Source organism: Antechinus flavipes, chromosome 1, assembly GCF_016432865.1.
Source record: "Antechinus flavipes isolate AdamAnt ecotype Samford, QLD, Australia chromosome 1, AdamAnt_v2, whole genome shotgun sequence".
NCBI lineage: Eukaryota > Metazoa > Chordata > Mammalia > Dasyuromorphia > Dasyuridae > Antechinus > Antechinus flavipes.
This window is the reverse complement of record NC_067398.1, coordinates 188,872,245-188,894,687: the sequence shown is the minus strand read 5'-3', so window position 1 is coordinate 188,894,687 and position 22,443 is coordinate 188,872,245. Positions and strand designations below refer to the sequence as shown.

At 32.5% G+C, this 22,443-nt stretch overlaps 1 protein-coding gene across 3 annotated transcripts in view; it reads left to right on the top strand.

The window, feature by feature from the left end:
- The window catches only part of CHD1 (chromodomain helicase DNA binding protein 1), a 114,828-nt gene that overhangs the window by 85,837 nt on the left and 6,548 nt on the right, over positions 1-22,443 (top strand). The window contains exons 33-36 of one of the 3 annotated variants that reach the window (XR_007953244.1): positions 3,407-3,585; positions 5,005-5,101; positions 11,962-12,068; positions 12,168-20,503. Coding sequence is in view for 2 of the 3 variants with exons in the window: in XM_051994196.1 (XP_051850156.1) it covers positions 3,407-3,585; positions 5,005-5,101; positions 11,962-11,979 (294 nt within the window). In the remaining variant the exon portion in view is untranslated. Of the gene's footprint in view, positions 1-3,406; positions 3,586-5,004; positions 5,102-11,961; positions 20,504-22,443 lie in introns of those variants that run through there. The other 2 variants (XM_051994196.1, XM_051994187.1) reach the window with 2 other exon arrangements.

The window sequence follows — 22,443 nt, the reverse complement described above, 5'->3', positions numbered from 1 at the left end:
TATACATTCCAGTCAAATTGATCGGCTAGTTATCAGTGGTACATGACATTTTATTTCCACCTTCCCTCCCCCCCATGTCTTTACATAGGCTGCCCCTTATGCCCATGCTCCCTGCTTCCCTTTACCTCTTAGAAATTTTTCATAGTACCATTTCTTTCAGGGAACATTTCTTGATTTTCCTTAGTTATTGTTATCCTCAACACTGTATTTGTTTGGTATGTATCCTATATTTATCTATGAACATGCAGCAATATCCCACCATAATGCAAACGCTCTAAAGGCAGAGAATCACTTTTATATATATACACATACACACATGCATACATATATTTAATATTAATAGAGATCATTAACTCGTGTGCACCTGTGAGTGTGGGGTGTGTGTGTGTGTGTCCAGATTAACTGTAGCCTTTAGATGGAGTGGTGGAAGGAAGGGAGGAAAGTAAAGTTTAAAAGTACAGAGTAGGGAACAAACAAGGAAAGAAAGCTGGGTGGCTTTGAAAACAATCTATAATATTTATTATATGTTTTCTTGAATGGATATTTATTGTGTTATATTGAATCCTCTCTTATTGTCTGCAGTGTACTTGGAAATGTTTTTTTTTTTCCTTTTCTCATTTTGTATTTAAGTTTAAAATAATAAAATAAAAAAAGATGAATAGGTAGTCATGAGCAACAGCATGTCATAAAGTAGAGAAATAGTGGAAGATGCCGCCAAGAAAGTATGGCAAGATTGCTAACTAAGCAAAGTCATCCCTAGGGGTTTCAAGAATATGAAGGAGGATGCCAACAGCAGAAAAATAGAAAAATATTGCAAAAACCATTTAAATAAACTTTTATTCCATTAAGACACTATTTTTGAACTTTAATGTCATGGTGCTTTTAAAAGAAAGGAAGTAGAAAATGACACTAAAGAGAACAAAGATTATGAAAAGCAGCCAGATTAGACCAAGTACATAATAGAGGAGAGCTATGCTGCAGGTAATACAACTGTAAAAATTCTGAGGAATCAATATACAAGGTTCCTGAAGAAGATGCTAAAAGCATGGGGAAAAAATTCTCAGATTTTATTAATATTGGAAAAAAGATGACCAAGAGAACACCAATGGGTACAGACCTGTGTGCCAATATGCCTATTTTTATGAAAACTTTGTTATAAGTCATCTATACATGAGTTTGGGATCTCTGTTAAGGGAAGAGGGAATAAGTAAGCATTTGTAAATAGTGTTCAATAATAAACTGAATCTATATCATCTCACAATTAACTTTTTAAGATGTAGAGAATAGAATATTCCATTATGCTTTTTGTTTATTGATTACAAAAAAGAAAGCATTTTATCCGGCAGAAGAAAATGCCACCTTACAAGAATTTTTCCAGCAAAGCATCTTTTCTCCATACATTAAGATCACTCAAGAAGCCTTGGAAAAGAACTCTTATTTGATAACCCTTTGATGATAAATATCAGACAAAACACAAAACAAGGAGATAACTGACTGGATTTCAGTACAAAGTCCAAGACAAGAAGGATTCACTGTGGTGAAGTCTTTCAGATGTTCCTGTTTGCAGATGTCATAATTCTAATTACATCAAACCCCAAGATGACAGAGTGTTTTGGAAGATACATTCAAAAGAATTAGATATATATCTACACAGGATAAACCAAGAGGATGAAGAAGGCTTCTGCTCATTCTCTTTTTCAAGTCCTATGCCTATTGACTTCTCATTATTAGCTACTTTCTATATATTTCAGTGAAGTAAAATACATATACATAGATGGAGAACTACTTTCATTCTCAAATGTTAAATCATTCATGAAAAAACAAATACATAATGATCATCCCTCTCACAGAACTTTTCCCCACAGTTTTTTTAAATACTTATTTTTTAATATTGTTTGTTTTGTTATATGTCCTATTAAGCTATAAGTTCCATGAGGACAGGATCTGTGTCTTATTTAAATTATGCTTCTTCTCCCCTAGTGAATAGTGCAGTGTATTAAACAAAGCATGTGCATAATAAATTTTTGATGAATGGCATCGAATGAATATGAATAAGTTCAGAAGGCCAATTCCAAGGGTAGTTAGTCTCTACTCTCCATTCCACTCCATTTAGCATCAATGCTCTATAAATTAATACATAAAGTTTGTGGCAGTTCCCATTACTGTCATGCCAGTAAAAGATGAAAACAAAATCCAAGTCACAATTTATATACGTTTTGGTGGCTTTTTATAATGTTGATTTTTGATAGCTTATAACTGTCTTAAATTAAACAAGTTCAGTCTCTATTATTTTGTCATATGTCTCTGGTTTACCAAATGGTATAAAGTTTGTGTCCCTGAGAATGCTTGTACTTAAATTAGTGTATTCGCCATCAACCAGAAATTCTACTGTGGTTGTAGTTTCAGTCAGTTATGGCATGAGGATATTATTTATATGATGAATCATGAATTCATTGATTCTGTGGACCAAAATATCTGAGAAATTTTTTTTTTTTCTGAAACCTCTCATCTTGACAATTAGAACAATGCTCAATGATTAGTATTGACAGGCCAAGCACTTATATTAGGTTATTTCTAAATCTGGTGTAACATCTGACTGATTGTCCAAATAAATATTATACTAAAAGAAAGAAATAATTGCCAAGAGTATAACGACTCACCAAAATGAGGTAGAGGAAGGTACTTTACACCCAGAATGAATCCTAGAAAGGAGCCCTTACTTAAAGCTCTTGAACAGTGACAGCAACAATTTCAACACAAGTCAACAACAGTCTTTTGACTGGCATTTTGCCTTGGTAGTTTTTAAGGAACACAGATATTGATCATATTTGTTAATTACCATATAGATTTTATGACTGGCATATCAATATTCATTTGTATCATACAGCAGTATATAAACCTTTACCCTTGATTTTTATTTCTTTGAAAGAATATATACCTTAGTTATTATAGAAAATTGAAGATAATTCTAAAAAAAAAAATTTCATCTTATAGTATCTGAAACTTTATAATTGTGTATATTATACTAGTAATAATTATACTAGTATAAATTATATATACACACACACATATATATATAAAAATTATACTGGTATAATTTTTTTTTATAATTGTATCAAGAATAATTTAGTATTTTTACTGTATTTCAATATGAATGGTGATTTTAAACTGTGTATAAATTATTACTTTTACAAAAGACAACTCAAAGTAAAACAAACATAGGAACTGTAAAATAAATTTTATTTATTTTGATTATTTTGTTTGATTTGATTGTTTAATTAGGATAATTCTATATGTATCTATTATAAATATCATTGATAAGATGAATGATATTTTGGAATTTGCCATTTTAACATATTAAACTCTGCCCTCTCCCTCCTCCAACCTTCCTCCCTTTTTTTTCCAGTGCAAAGAAAGAATGAGGCCTGTCAAAGCCGCCCTAAAACAACTTGATAGACCTGAAAAGGGGCTTTCAGAAAGAGAACAGCTGGAACATACTAGACAGTGTCTAATCAAAATTGGTGATCATATCACTGAATGTCTGAAAGAATATACAAATCCTGAACAAATTAAACAGTGGAGAAAGTAAGTGATATTTTCAGGATCTTAACCTCTAATTAGATATTATCCATTTGCATATTGTTATGCATTTCCATTTGTCCTCTTCAGCTTTGTGAAATTTTTAAAACTTTGTTAAACCATGTAAGTTGTTTTAAAAGTAACTTGAATTAATTTCAAAACTATATTGCTCAAATTGATATTGTAGTATGGCATTATATCCTCCTAATGGTTTTTTATTAAACCACTAGGTGGCAGTTGAATCTTTGAAAAAGCAAGTGATGAATGCCATTATCTTGTCAATTGTGTTTTTAATCCCCAAATTAACAAAAGTCCACATTTGAAATTACATTGGGGTAATTTTACTAAATAATAATTCACCCCTTTTTTAACTCCTCGGAGCAAAAGACATGGGAACTTATACTGGAGCAAAGAAGTTTAACGAGGAAAACAAGCTGACATATTGGTCATAAATGACAATTTATGCTTCACTTCATATCTCTAAGCCAATATTCTTTTAAGAGAGGAAAAAGTATGTTTGACTATCAGTTTTCTGAAGTCAAGATTGCTTACTTCAGTGATGAGAGTTTTGATTTCTTCTGGAGTTAATTTCCTTTATAAATTGTTCTCTTTATCAATTCATCATTCATCATATCATAACAATTTGGCATTTCTTTATGGTGTAATAATATTTTATTATAGTCATCTGTTTAGCCCTTTCCCATTTAATTTTTAATTTTTTGTTACTACAAAAAAGTGCTTCATTAAATTTTCTTAATATATGGGACCTTTCTCATGAGTTCATATCCAATATTAAGTACTTAATAGCTGAGCAAGATACTTAACCTTTGTTGGCTTTGGTTTCTTCAACTTAGAAATTGAGATAATAATAGAACCTTACAGCTTAATGCAAGGTTCAAATGAGAATATTTGCAAAATATTTAGCAGAAGGCTTGGCCTAAAGTATGTGGGGTTTTTTTTGGTTTTACAGTATGATTCTTTACTTTTCAATAACTAAACATATAGCAGTCTGTGCAAAAGTTTAATGGGAGATAGAATACTTTGCAGGGGCAGTGAATGGCTCATTTTGGCTCGAACACAACAGTGGTTTGAGGTAAATCTAAAGGTAGCTGATAGCAGATTGACAGGCCTTAAATAGGTTAAAAAGATGTCCTTTGAGATTTAAAAATTCAGAGTACAATAAAAATGTCATTACTACTTTCCATCCTAAATAATTTAAAATGAAGGAGTTCATTTTGGAAGCCTATAATGTATGTGCTTTCTCAGACATGCAGTTTGAGAGAATTTCCACTAGATGATAACTGTTAGATGATAACTAACAGAAACTCATCTGTCTTCCGTCAAATAAAATGAAAAAAAAAAAAAAAGAAACATTATTTTTTAAAAAATTACTTTTCATAAAAATTAACAATTTGTTTCTTCTAGGAATTTGTGGATTTTTGTGTCCAAGTTTACAGAATTTGATGCAAGGAAACTACACAAATTATATAAGCATGCAATTAAAAAACGACAAGACTCTCAGGTAATCAGTTATATTTTTCCCCCATAAATTTACTGTCATGAATTTTCAAAGAACAGTCTGAGGAAACTAAAAATATATTTTCTAAGAGCCCACATTCAAATGCATTTATGACCTGTTGAAAAGTGTTAATTGGTTGTGAAAAGCACAAGATTTTGCAGAACCACATAATATGTGGCAATTAGTTTCAAAAGAACAGTGCCTCTAATTCTGACAAGGCAGTAGCATTTTATAACAGTGTGATGAGGCTCGCTCATTTTTGTAGGTAGAATATGCATGTCTTTATCTTTGTGTATAGCACATTTTTTTTTCTTTCATTGCTTTTATCAATGCCTTCTGTCATTCAAGCTGGAATAATTTCCCCATATAAACTTTCCTATTGATCTCTTCAATGTAGCAGAGATAAACTTTAACATAAAACTAAACAATACAATGACTTGCATTAAACATCATAAGCAATATATAAGTAGCATTGCTTTCCCCATCTTTATAAATAGGAAAGAGGTGTTCTTGTGGTTTGGTTTGGTTTGATTTTGTGGTTTTGTTTTTTTTTAATAAGTCTTCTGAAATCAGTATTGGTCATTGCATTTAAGCTGAATTATTCTGGGTGTTATTGTTGTATTTGTTTATATTATTGTATATAGTTTTCTTCTGCTTTTTCTTTTCTTATGCTACTTTATTGCATATAAGTCTTCCCATGTTTCTGAAAGCTTTCATATTAGTCCCTTGACAGTATCGTAGAACTTCAAATTTGGAAGGCACCTCAGTAGCCATCTGGTCCAACTCATATCTACAAAAACTTCTGTCTGCAGCATATCCAGAAATTGATCTTCAAGCCTTTATTGAAAACTTCCAATAAAAAGGAAAAGATTACTTACTAAAGGCAACATATTTCATTTTTTTGTATCTCCAGTTAGGCCTAAATTTGCTTTTTTGAAACTTCAATCCATTTCAACTACATCTCTTCTAGAAACTAGGAAAACATGTTTAATCTCTATTCTAAGTGACAACCCTTCAAATGCTTGAAAACAGCTCTCATGAATTCCCTAAGTTTTCTCTTTTCCTGGTTAAATATACCCTCTTCCTTCAGAATTCATCATGGTTGCCTTCCTCTGGATGCTTTCAGAATCATCTTTGTACTTTTTGAATGTATCCCTTAGAACGGAATAAAAAATGCAGAACCATATATCTTATATATACGTAAACTGTATCTTATTCCCTGCAGCTGTATAACACTCATCATAATCTAAGATTACATTCATTTTCCTGGCTGCATGCCACAATTTGATTTATATTGAGCTAGTAGTTGACTAAAAACAACTTCTTTCCCCCCCATCCCCAAATTACTGTTTTTCCTTTTATTTTTTAGTCAGTTCAAATCAACAAGCATTTATTAAGTACTTACTGCATGCCAGATACTATACTAAATAGATACCAGAGATAGGCAAAAAACAAGCTTGCTGTCAGAAAGCTCAGTTTAATTCACATGTAATTTTTACATTTATTCATACTAAATTTCATCTTGCTTATTCTATCCCATGTTTGGGGCTAATATCAGACAGGAATTTATTTGGAACTTGATTAGAAAGATGAGAGGATCTGTCATGTCTATTTCTTATTGTAAGTCTATAACCACTTCAAGAAAGGAAAAGTACAAGCCTTAGGACAAAGCACATATTCTGAAAAGTGTTTTGTACTATCAGCCAGCTTTTGGACCATTGGTAAATGTGTGAATCAGTTACGAAGGGATTTCTCAGATGTTTGTAGATAAGGCAGTAAACTATGCCTGGACCCATAGAATCTCAGATCACATAGCATCCATCAGTACCAACATAGGTACCAGCATTTGTGAGATTTATGGGATAAATAGCACTGGGATTTGGTTGATTACGCTCCTGCTTTTATGCTTCTGAAGTGTAAGTGGCACCCCTCATAACATAGCCTTTTTTCCATAGTTTATGAGGACATTAATTGGCTAAAATACCAGAGACCAAATTAAAACTGGTACTTTCTGGGCTCCTTCACTACTATTTCATGAAGGAACTTTGACCTGAGTACATTTTCTTATATAATATCACACCCCATTGTTTCTTTTGACCAAAGTTATACATGTTTCAGTCAGGGGCTTCATCCCCTGTGTATTAGTGATTTGAGCCATGAGGTTATATTTTTCTCACCACCCTAGGATCTGTAGTGTATGTTTTTTGCCCATACTTTGTATAAATGTATAAGGACACATGAAGCCATTGATTTTATTACTGTTTCCTTTCTTAAATTTTACTATATGAACTTCTGGATACTTCAATTACTAATCCTACTTAAGCTACTACTTAAGAGTCTAGATTGATGCATAGGTAAAGTTTTCCCTTTTCATTTTATAATCCCTTCAATTTGGTGCACAAAAATTTAGGCAGTTTTGTTCTTACTAGCCCTAGTTAGATATCTCCAAGAGTATAATGGTAAATGTTTAACATTTGGCTCTTATGGGAGAAAATATATCAGTATTCATCATTACCATTTTTTTATCACTTTGATATGTTTAGTAGTTAATAAAATACCAGATCAAGCCTTTATTTGTAGCATTTACTGATTTCTGAAATACAAATTTTCATGCTGAAACAAAAGCTAATAAAGACTGCCACCAGCACTCCTCTGGGTTTATATCTCATACCTATTCAAGAGCTTGTTGTTACATTATTTTAAGATGTGATCCAGAGATTCAAATCCCATTCTCAGATACTTAATCTTGAATAATTTTTCATTTAATAAAAGTATTTTTTCTTTTATTTCTTCACTTTAACTACATTGTGACCTTTTTGCTTCAAGTCTTCATTCTTGCCCAAAACTTTATAATCTTGAGCAATGTTTTATAGATCTTCTGGCAGTATCATTTGTACCCAAGGGAATCATCAAACAAGAATAATACTCAATTTGTTTTAATAAGTCTTTATGTAGCTTATCTGAATGCATGTTTTGGGAAGATCATAAACATTTTTTGTAACCAGGTTTGATAGCCCCTCAGAAGGAGTCATCATCACTGCTATTAATCTCTTAAGTAATTTCTCTTGACAAAATATTTAGAATGTAATATCATTTCTTGAGGATAAGTACCTAACTTTGAACATTCAGCTTATTTTTTTAAAAGCATGCTCAAATTAGTTTTATAAATCATCTATCTTGTCTTTGTTCTGCTTTTATGATGTGATTCCAACTTCCTGACAAAGATTAAGATTCCTCTTTCTTTTTCCTTTCTTAGTTTTCACACTAAAGTTCTTTAAGTTTTCAAGTGAAGATTTTTAACCCTGATTATCTAGAAAGTTATCTTTTTTGTCTTTTTCTTAGTTAAAACAAAACAGAAAAACTCCTCTTAGCAGTCATTTTAGAACTGCTATCAAAACATCAAAGAAATCAAAGAAATAAAAACAGTGTAGGCAACTGCAAAATATTCCCTCCTAGCCATATTTATTTGAAGTGTTTTTACTTAAGTTTTTATCTTTCTTACTAGTAACTCTTCCATAAAATTCCTCTAACAAATTACTTGTGGGCAAACATAATTCCAGATTTATTATTCTTATTCTCATGTCTTTAATATTTGATAATCTCTTTGGTTTTTTTTAAATTTTGAAAGCCACATTTTCTTTTCCCCTGTCTAATTAATCTCTTTGTCTAACTAATTTAGTTTATTTACATAATCATTTCAGTTACTTTCTCCTTGAATACTTTTCTTCTTCTATTTCCTTTTTCTCCCTTCAGCTTAAGATATTTTCATACTACTGTTTATCTTCACCGTGAGTTTTGTCTGTCCTTTCTTTCCTTTCTCAGTTCCTTGTACTAAGATTCTTTTCTATCACTTTTCCTTTCAGTCAAGTTCTTATTCATCTCTAAGACATCCTATTTTTTAATCTCTACCACTTTTGTTCTCCACCTCCCACCTTTATTATTCTTCAACTTCTCAAGTGCTCTAAAATTTCTCCTCCTCAAATTGTCTTTGACCATCACAATTCCAGAGCTTTTCCAAATCATTTTTATAGTTGATTTCTTTTTTTTTCAGATCAAGTCCATCTCCTCCTACCCCTTTTCCCATAAAAATTTTCATTCGTAAAGTAAAAGTATGTAATGGCTCACTGGTTTTATATTATATTCATATACTCCAGTCAGTGGGTATCTACTTGTTTCCAGTTTTTCACTCCAAATGATGTATGATTATGAGAATTAATTTTTTTCCATAATTCCACATGGTTTTTGAGAATGGTCGAGGTAGTTCACATTGATACTATTGATGTAGTAGTGTTTCTGTGCTCCTTTTTTTAACACTAATTTTTTTTTATTAACTTCTCTTTGCCATAATATATATGAGGTTTAGAGTTCTATTTCTAATTATTAGTAATTTTGGACTACATGATTTTCCGCGTTTCTTTTGAAAATTGCTTATTTGCTTTAACAATTTATTCTCTAGGAAACTAAAATCAGATTTCTTTATTTTTTTCTCATTTCCCTATGTCTCTTAGACATCAGACTTTTAGCTAAGTTAATCAATACAAAAATTATCTTCTCCATAAATAGTTTTTCTTATTCTCCTTGCTTTGTTTTTTGAGGGCAAAGGTTGTCTAATTAAGGCATTATTATTTGTTTTATTTTTTGTTGTCACTTCTACTTCAAATGGTAAAGTCCAATTACCAATCAGTGCCTTAATATTTTGCATGTTACTTTTTATTTTTAGCTAATTTCATTTGGAACTTATTGTGGTGTATGGTCAAATTCTTTCCAGTTCTTGTGTAATTCCTTATTCAGTACATCTGCCACTGATTTATGTTCCTTATAATTTATCTACCACTGAAGTATTTACTTCTGAGTTTTACTTGTGTTAGTTTATTCCACTTTTCTATTTTTCTGTTCTTTAGTATCAAAACCTTTTAGGTTCTTTTTGATGCTATTCTTTCTATCTAATGATAGCTAGCTAGCATTTATGCAGCACTTTAGAGTTTGCAGAGTTCTTTACACATATTACCTTATTTTATCTATACAATAATCCTTAAAATTGGATGTTATTATTATTCCTGTTTCATAGATGATGAAATGAAGCAGACAGGTTAAGTGACTTGTCCTACCTAATAAACATCTGATGCCAGATTTGAACTCAGATGTTGCAAATTCTTGAGTCCAGCACTCTGTATACTATGCTATCTTGGTTCCCCTTTCTAATTAGAAAGTGTGTAACGTTCCAATATATTTTGTAAGTCAGACATCAGAGAAAAAGGAATAAGAATCAGACGGGTTTTAGAATATCTATAAAAACTTAGAAATGTTTATGCACAGACCAACTGTTAGACGTGCTACTAAAAATAATTATTAGTTATCTTGATAACTCACTATACACAAAACAAAAAGACAATATGAAAGTACAGCTAAATGGAAGAATGGCTCAAGTTTCATTTAGAGAGATAACTAAAGAAGTTGGTGAAATTGCTTTTATCACAGTCCAAAGTTCATAGAGAAATATTTTGTAGAGGATAATAGTACTCATAGGTATACATTTGCAAAAAGACTATCATAGAAATTGCAGCTTATGCTCTAACATGTATCATAGTAGTTGCCAAATAAGTGCCCATGTACCTAGGTAGAAAGAATTTCTTTTTTAGAAGTTCTGCATAAAATTAAAGTCACAAGTCCAGTCCAAAACTCACTGACTTTTTAGTACATTAGCAAGCATGGCAAAATTTTGTTGGAAAAAAATAGATTAAAGAATAAGAGGAGCTGTAGACTTTAGACTAGAAAAGACTATACTTAATATTTTCCTCAAGAAAATAAGCAGAAGATATTGTACGTGACGCATCTCAATATCAGAAAACATTAAATTGATTATATTTTAATAAACAGAACCTTACTTATAACCCATCTGGTGAGCATTGTTAAATTATCTGTCTCTACAATTAGAATACCTATTTGCTAGAATAATTCTAAACTAGAAAAATAAGGAAAAATATATACCATGCAATTAAATAATACCAGCCCATCCTGTTTAAACAACCCATTATATTAGGGTTGGCAGTACTCACCCCAGAGGCCTATTCAGCTGCCTCTCATTATTGAGAACCTTTTTTCTCTGTCTCATTTTCTAGAAGGTGAAGAAATGTAAGTAAAGTAAAAGTAGGACTACCTATACCAGCAGCAGGGCTGTATGTTTCTTCCTTGTTCTATTGGAACTGCTTGGTTTATTATGACAGTGGGGGCAACATAGCCTATAAAAGTAGGAGTTAAAAATTAGATTTCTGTTCCAAGTGTGAAGTGCTTGCTGGACCAAGGGGTTTGGAATCTCTTGAGGAAAATCAGTTTGAGAACTCTGACTTAGCTATTTATTAATGTGTAAATAAATTCCCATTTGGTGTGTAGTGAAATTAATAAATAAACGAATAAATCATTATAAATAAGATATTTAAAAAAAAAAAAAAGGAAATCAGTGACAGAAAGGACTGTGGAAGTTTTGCATAGAAACCTAATTAAGATAAATTGTCAAAGCAGGGAGACCAAAATATCTTAAAAACCATCAGTCAACAAGCCATTGATATCTTTGTTGGTAATACAGCCACTGTCAGGGTTAGTTTAGAATATAAGTTCATTTGTTAAATGTTATAGAGAAGATCAGTGAAAGCTTATGAACTATACTACTCCTTAAAACAAAGAAAAGATCAAATGAAAAACAGGATTAAAGAAAGCTTTTGAGAGACCCAATTAAGTTATCCAGAGGGCTGCCCTTAATGATGACACCAGAAGAATATACAGACAAAAAATGGATAAGATCTATATTTTTATAATAAATTCTTTTCGCCATCAAAGATAGTCTTAGATGTATTTTTTTTTTTCAGAAAGCGGAATTGTACTGAAGAAAACAAACCTGGTAGAAGCCTCCAACACAGACTCTTGTTTATATTTGATCAACAGTCTTGAGGGCATTGAGGAGTCATTTCTTAGTGTGGGTAAAGGAGGGAAAGATGCTAAGAATGGCAAAAACAAACAGAAAACTTTTACCTCTTTTTTTTTTTAATGGTGACAAATTTTTCCATCTACATAGATTTTTGAATGAGAGTAACCTGCACGTGCATCAATGACAGGCTTTTTGAAGGTATTAAAAGGGACTGGTATGTTTTTTAACATGTGATTCTACAGTAGACCACATTTTTGTCATCATGCAGATTTTTGAAAGATGTACAAAATACAGGATCCCGTTGTTGAGTAGAAAAGCATTTGATTTGGTAGAGCAAATGCCACCTTAAAACTTTTCCAACATTGTGTCTCCTACGCATGTCATAATTCTATGAAATTCTTTGAAAGATAAACAAAGAAGATAACCTTGTTTGATCTTGTTATTACCAATATCAAGTGAACCATTAAATAGGGAGATCTATGCCTGTCAAAAATGTTCTACACTAATGGAGGGAGATGTGTTAGTGTTTAAATTAAAGAGGGATTACCTATAGATGGTAAGGTCTTCCTGGTGTTCCATTTGGCATTGTATTGATTGCATTAAACCCCAGAACATTGTAGAGTCTCTTAAATGAGATTCCTAATCACTCTCAAGACTTTGGCCTAATTATTCACACAGGAAAAACCAAGTAGATGAATGATGCCTATTGCTAAGATTATGTCATTCAGTTAAGACAACCTATAGAATATATCCTTTCTACCTTGCTCTCGCTGTTTTTTTCTTGCAAGTTTGCATGCGTGTGCGTGTGTGTGTATGTGTGTGTGTGCGCGCGCATATGCGTGTGTGTTATAGATAACTGCAAATAGACAGTGAGCTGGGCTCAGAATTGAATAGGAGGAAGAAAAGGAACTGGATTGTCTTTTAAGAAATTGCAGAATATTTCAGTGACCCCCAAGCTTTTTCTGAAACAAAAGGCCAATCAATCAGTCAATAAACATTTATTAAACATCTACTCTGTGCAATCAATAAGCATTTATTAAGCATCTACTGTGGGGATACCAAAAAAAAAAAAAGGCAAAAAGACAGTCCCTGTTTTCAAGAAGCTCATAATCAATAGGGGAGAGAGTAAGTAAACACTTACATACAAACAAGCTATTTACAAGATAAACAGAAAATAACTTACAGAGGGAAGTCAGTAGAATTAAGAAGTATTAGTAAAGACTTCTTGTTTTTAGAGATTTTAGCTGGGACTTGAAGGAAACCAGAGAAGCACAAGTTGGAAGGATATTATCTGAGGAATGTTTTATTAAAAATGAAATTATGACATTAACATGTCTAGGATAAGAAATACCTGAAAAAAAAAAAAAAACCATAGCCATAGCCCACGCAAGAAGGGTACCCCACAATTTTAGGTAGCTCCCTCTCCATTGGCAAACTTAGGGGAACATATAAACAGTAGTTTAGTAGGATACACAAGCAAGGATGGATTATGATCTTTATTGTTAGCAGGAATACTTGCATCAATAAATTCATTGAAGTATTAAGATTATCAGATCTAATAAGACTTTTTTTCCCCTTAGCATTTTCTCTTAACCTAGCTACTTTGATTTTTATTGTTTTTTTAAAAAAATTATTATTGTCATTATTATCATTTTACATAGTCAGAGTTGTCTATTTAATCTGTCATTTTTATCCCTTTTTAAAGAGAAATGTTTTAAAGAATTCCCACCGTAGTCTTGGTTGTTAATAGCATCGTCTTCCATTTTCTTCTACATTTTTTTAACATGACTGTTTATATCCATTGTCTATTTGGAGCTTACTGTCATATATCATAAGTATTAGTTTAAATTTATTTTCTTCCATATCATTTTCCATCTTTCCTAGCAGTTCTTGTCATATAAGTAATTTAGTAATTTATATGTTTGGACTTTATTGAATACTGGGGTACTATGTTCATTTATTTTTGAGTTGTGCTTATGTAGTCTGCTGATCTATTTTTTAACCAGTATCAAATAATTTTGATGATTATCTTTATAATAATCATTTCACATCTGATAGGGTTAGGTCATATTCATTCCTACATGGTTTTATTTAATTAGCTTTCCTCAAGATTCTATACCTTTTTTCTTTCAAATCAATTGTTATTCTACTAATTTTATAAAATAAATACTTGTAAGTTAGATTGGCATAACACTGAATCTATAAATTAGTTGCTATTGTCATATTTATTATGCTGGCATATCCATCCCATCCATAAATAATTATTATCTTTCCAGTATTTGAAGTCTCAGCTTTATTTTTGTAAATAATGTTTTATAGTTAAGTAAGTCATGAATGAATCTTGGTAGATTAATTTCCAGATATTTTTATATTTTAAAGTTGTTTTGAATGTAATTTGTCTTGCTATAAGTTTCTTTTTAATTAACTAACTATATAGATGCTAATGAATTAGCTTCTCATCCTGCTGTCTCTCCCGCCACCCGCAAAAGAGCATGTATGTAAGAAATTCAAATTGTTATAATAAAAAATGAATGAGGCAAATTCACAATGAAGAGGAAAGGAGAATTTTCAGAAACTACCATGGCATAGTTTTTCCCCTAATCAAACGAGTTTTTAGTATGCATTTATATTTTATTGAGTTCTGGGAATACAAAAACAAAATGAGAAGTAAGCTCTGCCTTCCATTTTTAAATCCTTTTGATGGATAAGACAACCATATGCACATTTGGTTATTTGAGAAGGCAATTAGGAAAGAAACCTGTTGGAGATAGGGTTTTTGATATGGAGATGAGGAAAGTCTTGGAAGCAAGAGATAATGCGCTGGTCAGAGAACACCAAGTAAGCCAGTCTGTCTGGAAACTGGAATGTGTTTGTTAAAAAGGTAAGATGCAGTTGTTTTGTGAAATTCTTTTAAGTGCTACACTCAATTTCCCCTACTCCTTTCCCACTAAGTGTAGATTAGGTTCCCTCCTGAAAGGAGGAGGTAAAGGGATTTAAGGGATGTCTCTCCACACTCTTAGTTGTTGGGCATAATGATGGGTTCCTAAAGAAAACAGAAGTGGGGCTTTAATAAGGGAAAACAGGGCTGCCATGGAGAAAGAGACTTCACTTTTGTTAGGAGTTTGAAGATGAGAAGTATCACAAAGAAAAGGAGGGGAAATCCCAGCTAAAATCTCTTAAACAACAACAACAACAAAAAAAAAAAAAATGAGGTTTTTCCTGAAGAGAAAGGTAAATGATGTGAGAAGGAAGCAGCACTTTGCCCTCCAAATAACGATATCATTGTGCCATAGTCATTAAGAATCACAGGAAGAAGCAAAGAGAAGCAGCAGTTGGCAATTTCTTACTGATGAGTACTAAAGCATCTATTTGTTAACCTAATAACAGCAGAGAACCTGTTGTTTTCTTGGTATGTATTGAAGACAAATCTTTGAACACTTATCGAAATTGCTATTTCACACTTCTGGTGATAATCACAATTGTGGTTGTTAGAAGCAACCTAAAAAATTGCTTCAGATAAATGACCTTTTTAGCAAAGAAACCAAAGACCTTTAAAGCACAGGTTGTGTTTGCCTTATTCTTGCCAAGGAAGGGAAACAAAAGAGAAAAACTAATTTAGGAAGAATCAAATGGTGACTAAGGAGGTAGTGTTTGAAAAGAGGTTTTGAGCTTCTGGGCAGTGACTTAAAACATAGGGATGACACATTCCTCACTAGGGTTTTGTTATACTAAATCAAGATTAAAAAGATTGTATTAACTGAGTTCCCAACAAATCTAATCAAAAGGGCTTTAAGCAATAAAAATAATGTGGAAGAGGAAAATGTCTGTGTAGAGCTTGCAATCTAGACATCATAGGAAGTAGCTAAAATGAATAAAAATAGTATTTTAGACAAGAATAGCAAGAGGAAAATATTCAAGAAAGGAGCCAATACTAACTACTCATGACCTCAAATGTCTAAATACACTTTAAATTTTAAAAAGTACATAAATGTCCTAATGTACAAGTACACAAATTTTGACATAAGTGTCATTGAGATTTGATGAGATGATATCCATGATTTGGAATATGATAATGAAAAGATGCCTTATTCAAAGAAACAAGATAAATTAAAGTGTTTAGCTTTGTGTTTAGTGTGATAATATGAAGTAATCCAGGAAGCAAAGAGGGAGAAGCATTTGAGAAAAGAAACAAGCAATTTTATCATTAAATATCTTACAGGAACACCTCAACAGAAAGCGGGAGATAAATCTCAAGCCTAGCATATAGGAATGAATGAACACAGTTAAGGAATTCAAATATTCAGAAATCTTCTGGAACTCTTTGCCAAAAGCAGAACACTTAGTAATTTCTTGATTTTCCTTAATGATAATTCATCTTTCAAAGCCAACAAGCTTAATAAAGCTAACAAAAATGATTCTGCCTGTGAGACTTTGGGTGTTGGAAACAAGAATGATAAGAAAGAGTAGAATCACATTTTGATCCTTAGAATCAGGATAGGTTTTGGGGACTAAAATTATGTAGGGAAAAATCAGCTTACAAGAAATGGAACTTTTAAGAGTGAAATTTTGGTTACAAAGGGGAAAATACCAGTGAGTAATTCCAACAGTTATCTGAAGTTTTTGAACTGTATATACATGGAACCCACCAATCAATTTAAATTTTTTTTTAAAGACAAGCATAGAATTCAAAAGTACGGACAGGTAAACAGAGTAGGAATATGATTGTAGCATTTTCCATTGTCCTGAAAAATAGGTTCAAGAGTTTGAAGGAAATTCAAACAAAGGTTTTTCAAAGGTACATTTCGATTGGGAAAGAGTAGAATCCAAAAAAAAAAAAAAAAAAAGATACAGTACTGCTGCTTAGAGTAGATGGAACAAAGATTACTGACAGCAGGGAGAAAAGGGATAGCTATTCACTATTTCTTAACCCAAAACAAAAATTTTCTTTTTAGAATTTGATTTCATAGAAAATAATAAGGATTTAGTTCCCTGTGATGTTTTCAAGTCATTTGGGACTCCCAGTCACAAGGAAAAACTGCATCCTTGATTGCTGAAAGAAGTGACAAAAGTGCTAAGCCACTGTCAGTGTTATATTTATTTTAATGATTAATTTTTTCTGATAGCTTTTCTTACATCACCCTCTGTTTTATGAATGGATCCTTTCTCTTCCCTTAATCAGTGAACCATTCCTTGCAACAAAGATTACATAAGGAAAGGAGAAAAAAAAGTATTGGCAAAACTAACCAACATTACATCTCCTTCACCTCTCCCCCTTCCCCCCCCCCAAAAAAAAAGGCGGGAGAGATATACATTTCCATTCTTTGGGATCATTTGGTCATTATAATTACAGTGTTTGGTTCCCCTAGTCTTTCCATTTACATTGTTATAGTCATTGTATATATATGATGCTTGCTGCTCTTTACATCAGCTCCTCTGTCTTCATTGATTCTCTTAATACTTCATTTCCTTTATATATATGTAAATATATATAAAAAACTGTTTTTTTCATTATATATCACAATTGGTTTTGTCCATCCTTGAACTAATAATTATGGACTTTTCTTCCCATTCTTTACAAAAGAGGACTAGTATGAAGTATAGTAGAGGAAAACTGCTTTCTACCTTTGACCTCCTTGGGTATGGACCTCTTCATCATATTAGGAACATTTTAGTCATTTGACATAATTGCCAATTGCTCTCGAATGACTAGACATATTCACAACTCTACAATGTATTGTATTTCTCTTTCTTTCTTTCTTTGAACATTGATTATTCCCATCTTTGCAGTTTTTGTTCACAGTTGTATATGAGACAAATCTCAGGTTAGTTCTAATTTGCATTTCTCTTATTATTAGTGATTTGGAGGAGTCTTTCATGGTTACTTAAGAGTTAGCAATTCTTTTGAAAGGGATTTGCCAATATCCTTTGACAATTTATCTGTTGGGGAATGGCTTTTGAACTTTTATATTTGTGCTAATTTCTTGAATAGAGATATTTGATGTAGACCTCTTACTATCCTTCCCCTTTATCCTACTCATATTGATTTTGTTGAATGCAAAGATTTTTACTTTCATGTATTTGAAATAACCCTCATTTGGTTAAGAGTTTTTCCTCAGCCATCTTTACTGGTTAAACTTTTTTTTTTAATTATGTGGATTTATTGTTTAGGTCAGAAACATTTTGGGCTTTTATGATATATGAGATAAGATATTGGACTAAATCTGATTTATACTAAACTCATTTCCAAATTTCCCAGCAAATGTCAAAGAGAGAAAGCACTTCCTCATATAATTCAGTATTTCAGGATTATTGAACACTGAGTTATTTAGTTTTAAGTATTTCTGTTTCTTAATTATCTAATCTGTTCTGCTGATTTACATTTCTATTTTGTTTTAACCAGTACCAAACAGTTTTGGTGATTATTGTTTTGTAGTATAATTTCAGATGTACAAATACTAAATTTTTAAATATTATTTCCCTTGAGATTCTAGATCTCTCTTCTCCAAATGAATTTGTTAGTCCATTATCTAGGTCTCTTTTGTATTCCCTCTGTAACTTGATTGTTAATACACTAAAATATGCAAATTAATGTTGGAAGCATTATAACATTTATTGTAACAGCACAATCATGAGAAAGTGAATATATCCCTTCAGTTATTTAACTCATTCTTTATTTTTTAAAGAATTTTGTGTAAATTATATTTATATCTTGAATACATCTTGATTGATTGACTGCCAGATAAATTATTTGCTTTGTAGTTTTTTAAAATGGGATTTCTTTCCCTCATTTTCTCCCACATTTTGTTATTGATATATAAAAACGCTGTTAATTCTTGTGGACATATTTTGTACCCTTATTACTTCATTGAAGTTACTAATTGCTTTAATCAGTCAATCAGTAAACATTTGCTTAAGTGCTTACTATATGCCAGGTACTGGGCTAAGTACTGGCATACAAAAAGACAGTCAAGAGACAGCAAAAAGACATCCCTGTCTTCAAGGATATCACAATCTAATCACAATCTTACCAGACCACATGCACAAAATATATACACGCAAGCTTTATACAGCATAGAAACAGAAGTAAAGAGGAGTTAGGAAAAGCTTCCTATAAGAGATAGAATTTTAGTTGAAAACTTAAGGAAGTGTGCAAAATTAAGGAGAGAAAATGTTCTAGGAATGGGGAACATCCAAGGAAAATGCTTGGAGCCAAGAGATAGTGTTTTGTTCATGAAATAGCCAGTAAGCCATGTCACTTGATTGCAGAGTAAGTGGTAAGAAGTAAGGTATAAGAAGACTGGAAATGTAGGAAGGCACTTCAAAGGGGCTTGATTGTCAAGCAGGATTTGGAGGAAACACTAGAATTTGAGAAAAGAGGCGCTGACATGAGCTAACATGGATTTTAAGAAAGTCTGTTTTGGTGGTTCAGTAGTGGATAGAGATTTCAGTCAGGCAGACCCATCAGTATTCTAAAACAGTAAGTACAGGCCTTCAGATGGTGAGAATCTATAATAAAGGAATGGCAGTATCAAAAGAGATTATTTGTGAGACGTTATGGAGGTGAAATCAACAAATCTTTGCAACAGTTTGGATATGGAAGGTGAAAGATAGTAAATTTTCATGGATGATTCTTAGATTATGAACCTTCTGAAGTACTTGATCTCATCGACAGCACAAATGGGGAAGCTAAGAGGAAAACGTATTTGGGAGGAAAGATAATTTTGGATATGTTGAGTTTTAAATATCTACTGAACATTATTTGAGAAGTATCAAAGACAGTTTAGGGCAGCATAGGTAGATTTGTGAATCACTAGTATGTAATCCAGATCGTAATGAATTTATGTGAGTTTGAGATTGCTAACTAAGCATACAGAGGGGGGAAAAACACTTATGGACAGAAAGTATAAGTTGGATGAAAATCCAGCAAAAGAAAAAGAAGGAACAGTTAGGTAGGAGAGAGGATCAGGATACAAACAGCATAATATCTTAAAAACCCTACGGTCAAGGAAAGGATGATGCATGTCAAAAACATATCAAAGGGTGAAGTTAAAGGAAAATGATGATTGAGAAAAGGCCAATGGATTTGATCTCTAAAAGATCATTGGTAGCTTTGGAAAGAAGTTTCATTGAAATGATAGGGTTAAAACCCAAATTGTAAGAATTGTAAGCAGTATAATAAGAAGAAAAAAAGGAAAGAAAACATAGAGGCACCTACTCTTTTAGACAAAAAATGATTGCAATGATGAAGAAAGTGAGGAGTTTTGTTCTTTCTAGGACGATTGTGATAGGGTTGTATTTGTAGGCAGTAAAGAATGAGACGATAAGGAGAGATTGAAAATAAATGATAGGAGTGGGATCCCAGAGGAGACAGAGTGGAATGATATTCTGCTTGAACAGATGGAGGGATTCTTTTTATGGAACAGTGAAATAGCACAGAGGCAAAAGGTATCTGAGTGATATGAAATGAGGGATAGAGGAGAGAGTTCAAGATGAATGATTTCAGTTTTTGTTTTTTTTTTCCTGTAAAATCTGAGAATTCTTAGAGAGAATTCAGGAAAAGGAGCAATGAGAGATTTGGTAAAGAATGAAAAGGAGCTGCTGGGGAGAGTTGATAAGGAAACTGTAGAAAAATTGTCTAACTATAGCAAACCCAGAACAGTTTCATGATTTTTTTCAGCTTCCTTCAGCAGCATATGCATAGTAGTGAAGCTAGTGAATGGGGGCAGTAATCCAAGGCTCAGGCTTGGCAGAGTATAATTAGCAAAATAAGAATAAAAAAGAAAAAAAAAAAGAGAGAGTAAGGATTTAGGAAAGGAGGACATTGTAGAAGTGATTGGTTCACCATGGAGTCAAAATGAGGAAAAAGGAGAGAATGGCTAGTGTAGGGGAGCTAGCCTAGGAAGAAATGGAAGTTCAAGGGATGGGAGGTCATTGTGTTTAGTTTTTTTTACTGTCATTGGGTTTTCTAGTCTTATCATCTTGATGACTAAAAGATAAGGAATGGTGAATGCTTGGAGAAAATGTGAGGGGAAAAAGTAGAGAGGAAGGAATAAGAGAAAAGAATTTTATCATTAAGCATCTTCTTTGTGCCAAGCACTGTGCTAAATGCTTTGCAAGTACTGGTCCTTATGAAAACCTTGAGCTATAGGTGTGATTATTATCCACATTTTCCAATTAAGGAAACTGAGATGTGCACAAGTTAAATGACTTGCCTAGACACACACAGCTATAAGTTTATAAGGCTGGATTTCAGTTCATCCTCATTTCAAACCCAGAGCTCTATACAATGTGTGCATGTGGTTGGGGTTAATAGTTTATAAGAAAATATACCATTGGCAAGAAGGACCACCTTTGTCAGAGAGTGACACAAAGGAAAATGGTTAAAGGGGGATTAATATTGAAAGTTGAGATGTGGAGTGGGAGAGAAGTTTAGAATGGATTGCACCATTTTCTATGAGGCATGATATTTAGATGAGAGGAAGGGGAAAAAACATGTTACAGGAGACTTGAAGAGAAAAGAGGTGGTTTGATAGAGTTGCTGATTAGTGAAAAAGAAAAGTCATCAGTTTGTAATGGATCTTTTTGATATAATTGTCCAACTTACTATACACAAACACTTGACAACATGTGTTGTGGAGTAAACAGAGAAGGCAAATGGTCCAGATTTCACACAGCATGGAACTAGTGAGGCAAGATATTTGAGTTGAAGGAGAATGGATAATTAAATTAACTTATTATAGGTCAACATTTTCCAGGTAAAAAGTCAAAACAGGATTGTTGAACTGTGGTCAAGAAGGAGAAAGATCATATAATAGTTTCTATGAATACAGCTTTAATAATAGCTTTAAGGGGGTGAGTTAAAGGGAGACAGGGAAGGATAGGAGAGTAAGAATCAGATAGAATTTCAGATCATTAATGAAGATGCATTCCAGTATATAGCTGCAGTGTAGTGAAAGGAAAGCGCATGTTGGTTTAGGATATTAATCAGTTGGAATACTAGGATATTTGTGGGCACATCACTACCTAATTTAAGTTTCCATGCTGGAACAAAAACTAAAGAGGAGGTAAGGACCATGGACTTAGTTTTGGCCTTAATAAAAGAAGAAAATGACCTGAGGGGGCAGGTGTTGGTACTAGCTACCCAGTTGATAACAGCACTCAGGATCTGGGTAAGATGATATAAACACATAGAAAAATTGTTAATAAGAAAGGGAATGTTTGAAAGCTTCAAGAAGCAAAGAATATTTCTGATTCTTTTAGCCAGTGTGTTGGATTCAAAATAATGGTTAAGGATGCCAATGGGGCTTCAAGGGATGAGGAGAAAAATTCTCCAGGAATCTAAAAAGATTGAGATTTTGTCAGAGGAAGAAGTATAATAATGATAAAATAAACTTCTGTGGTTCCATATTACAAAATGGAAGAA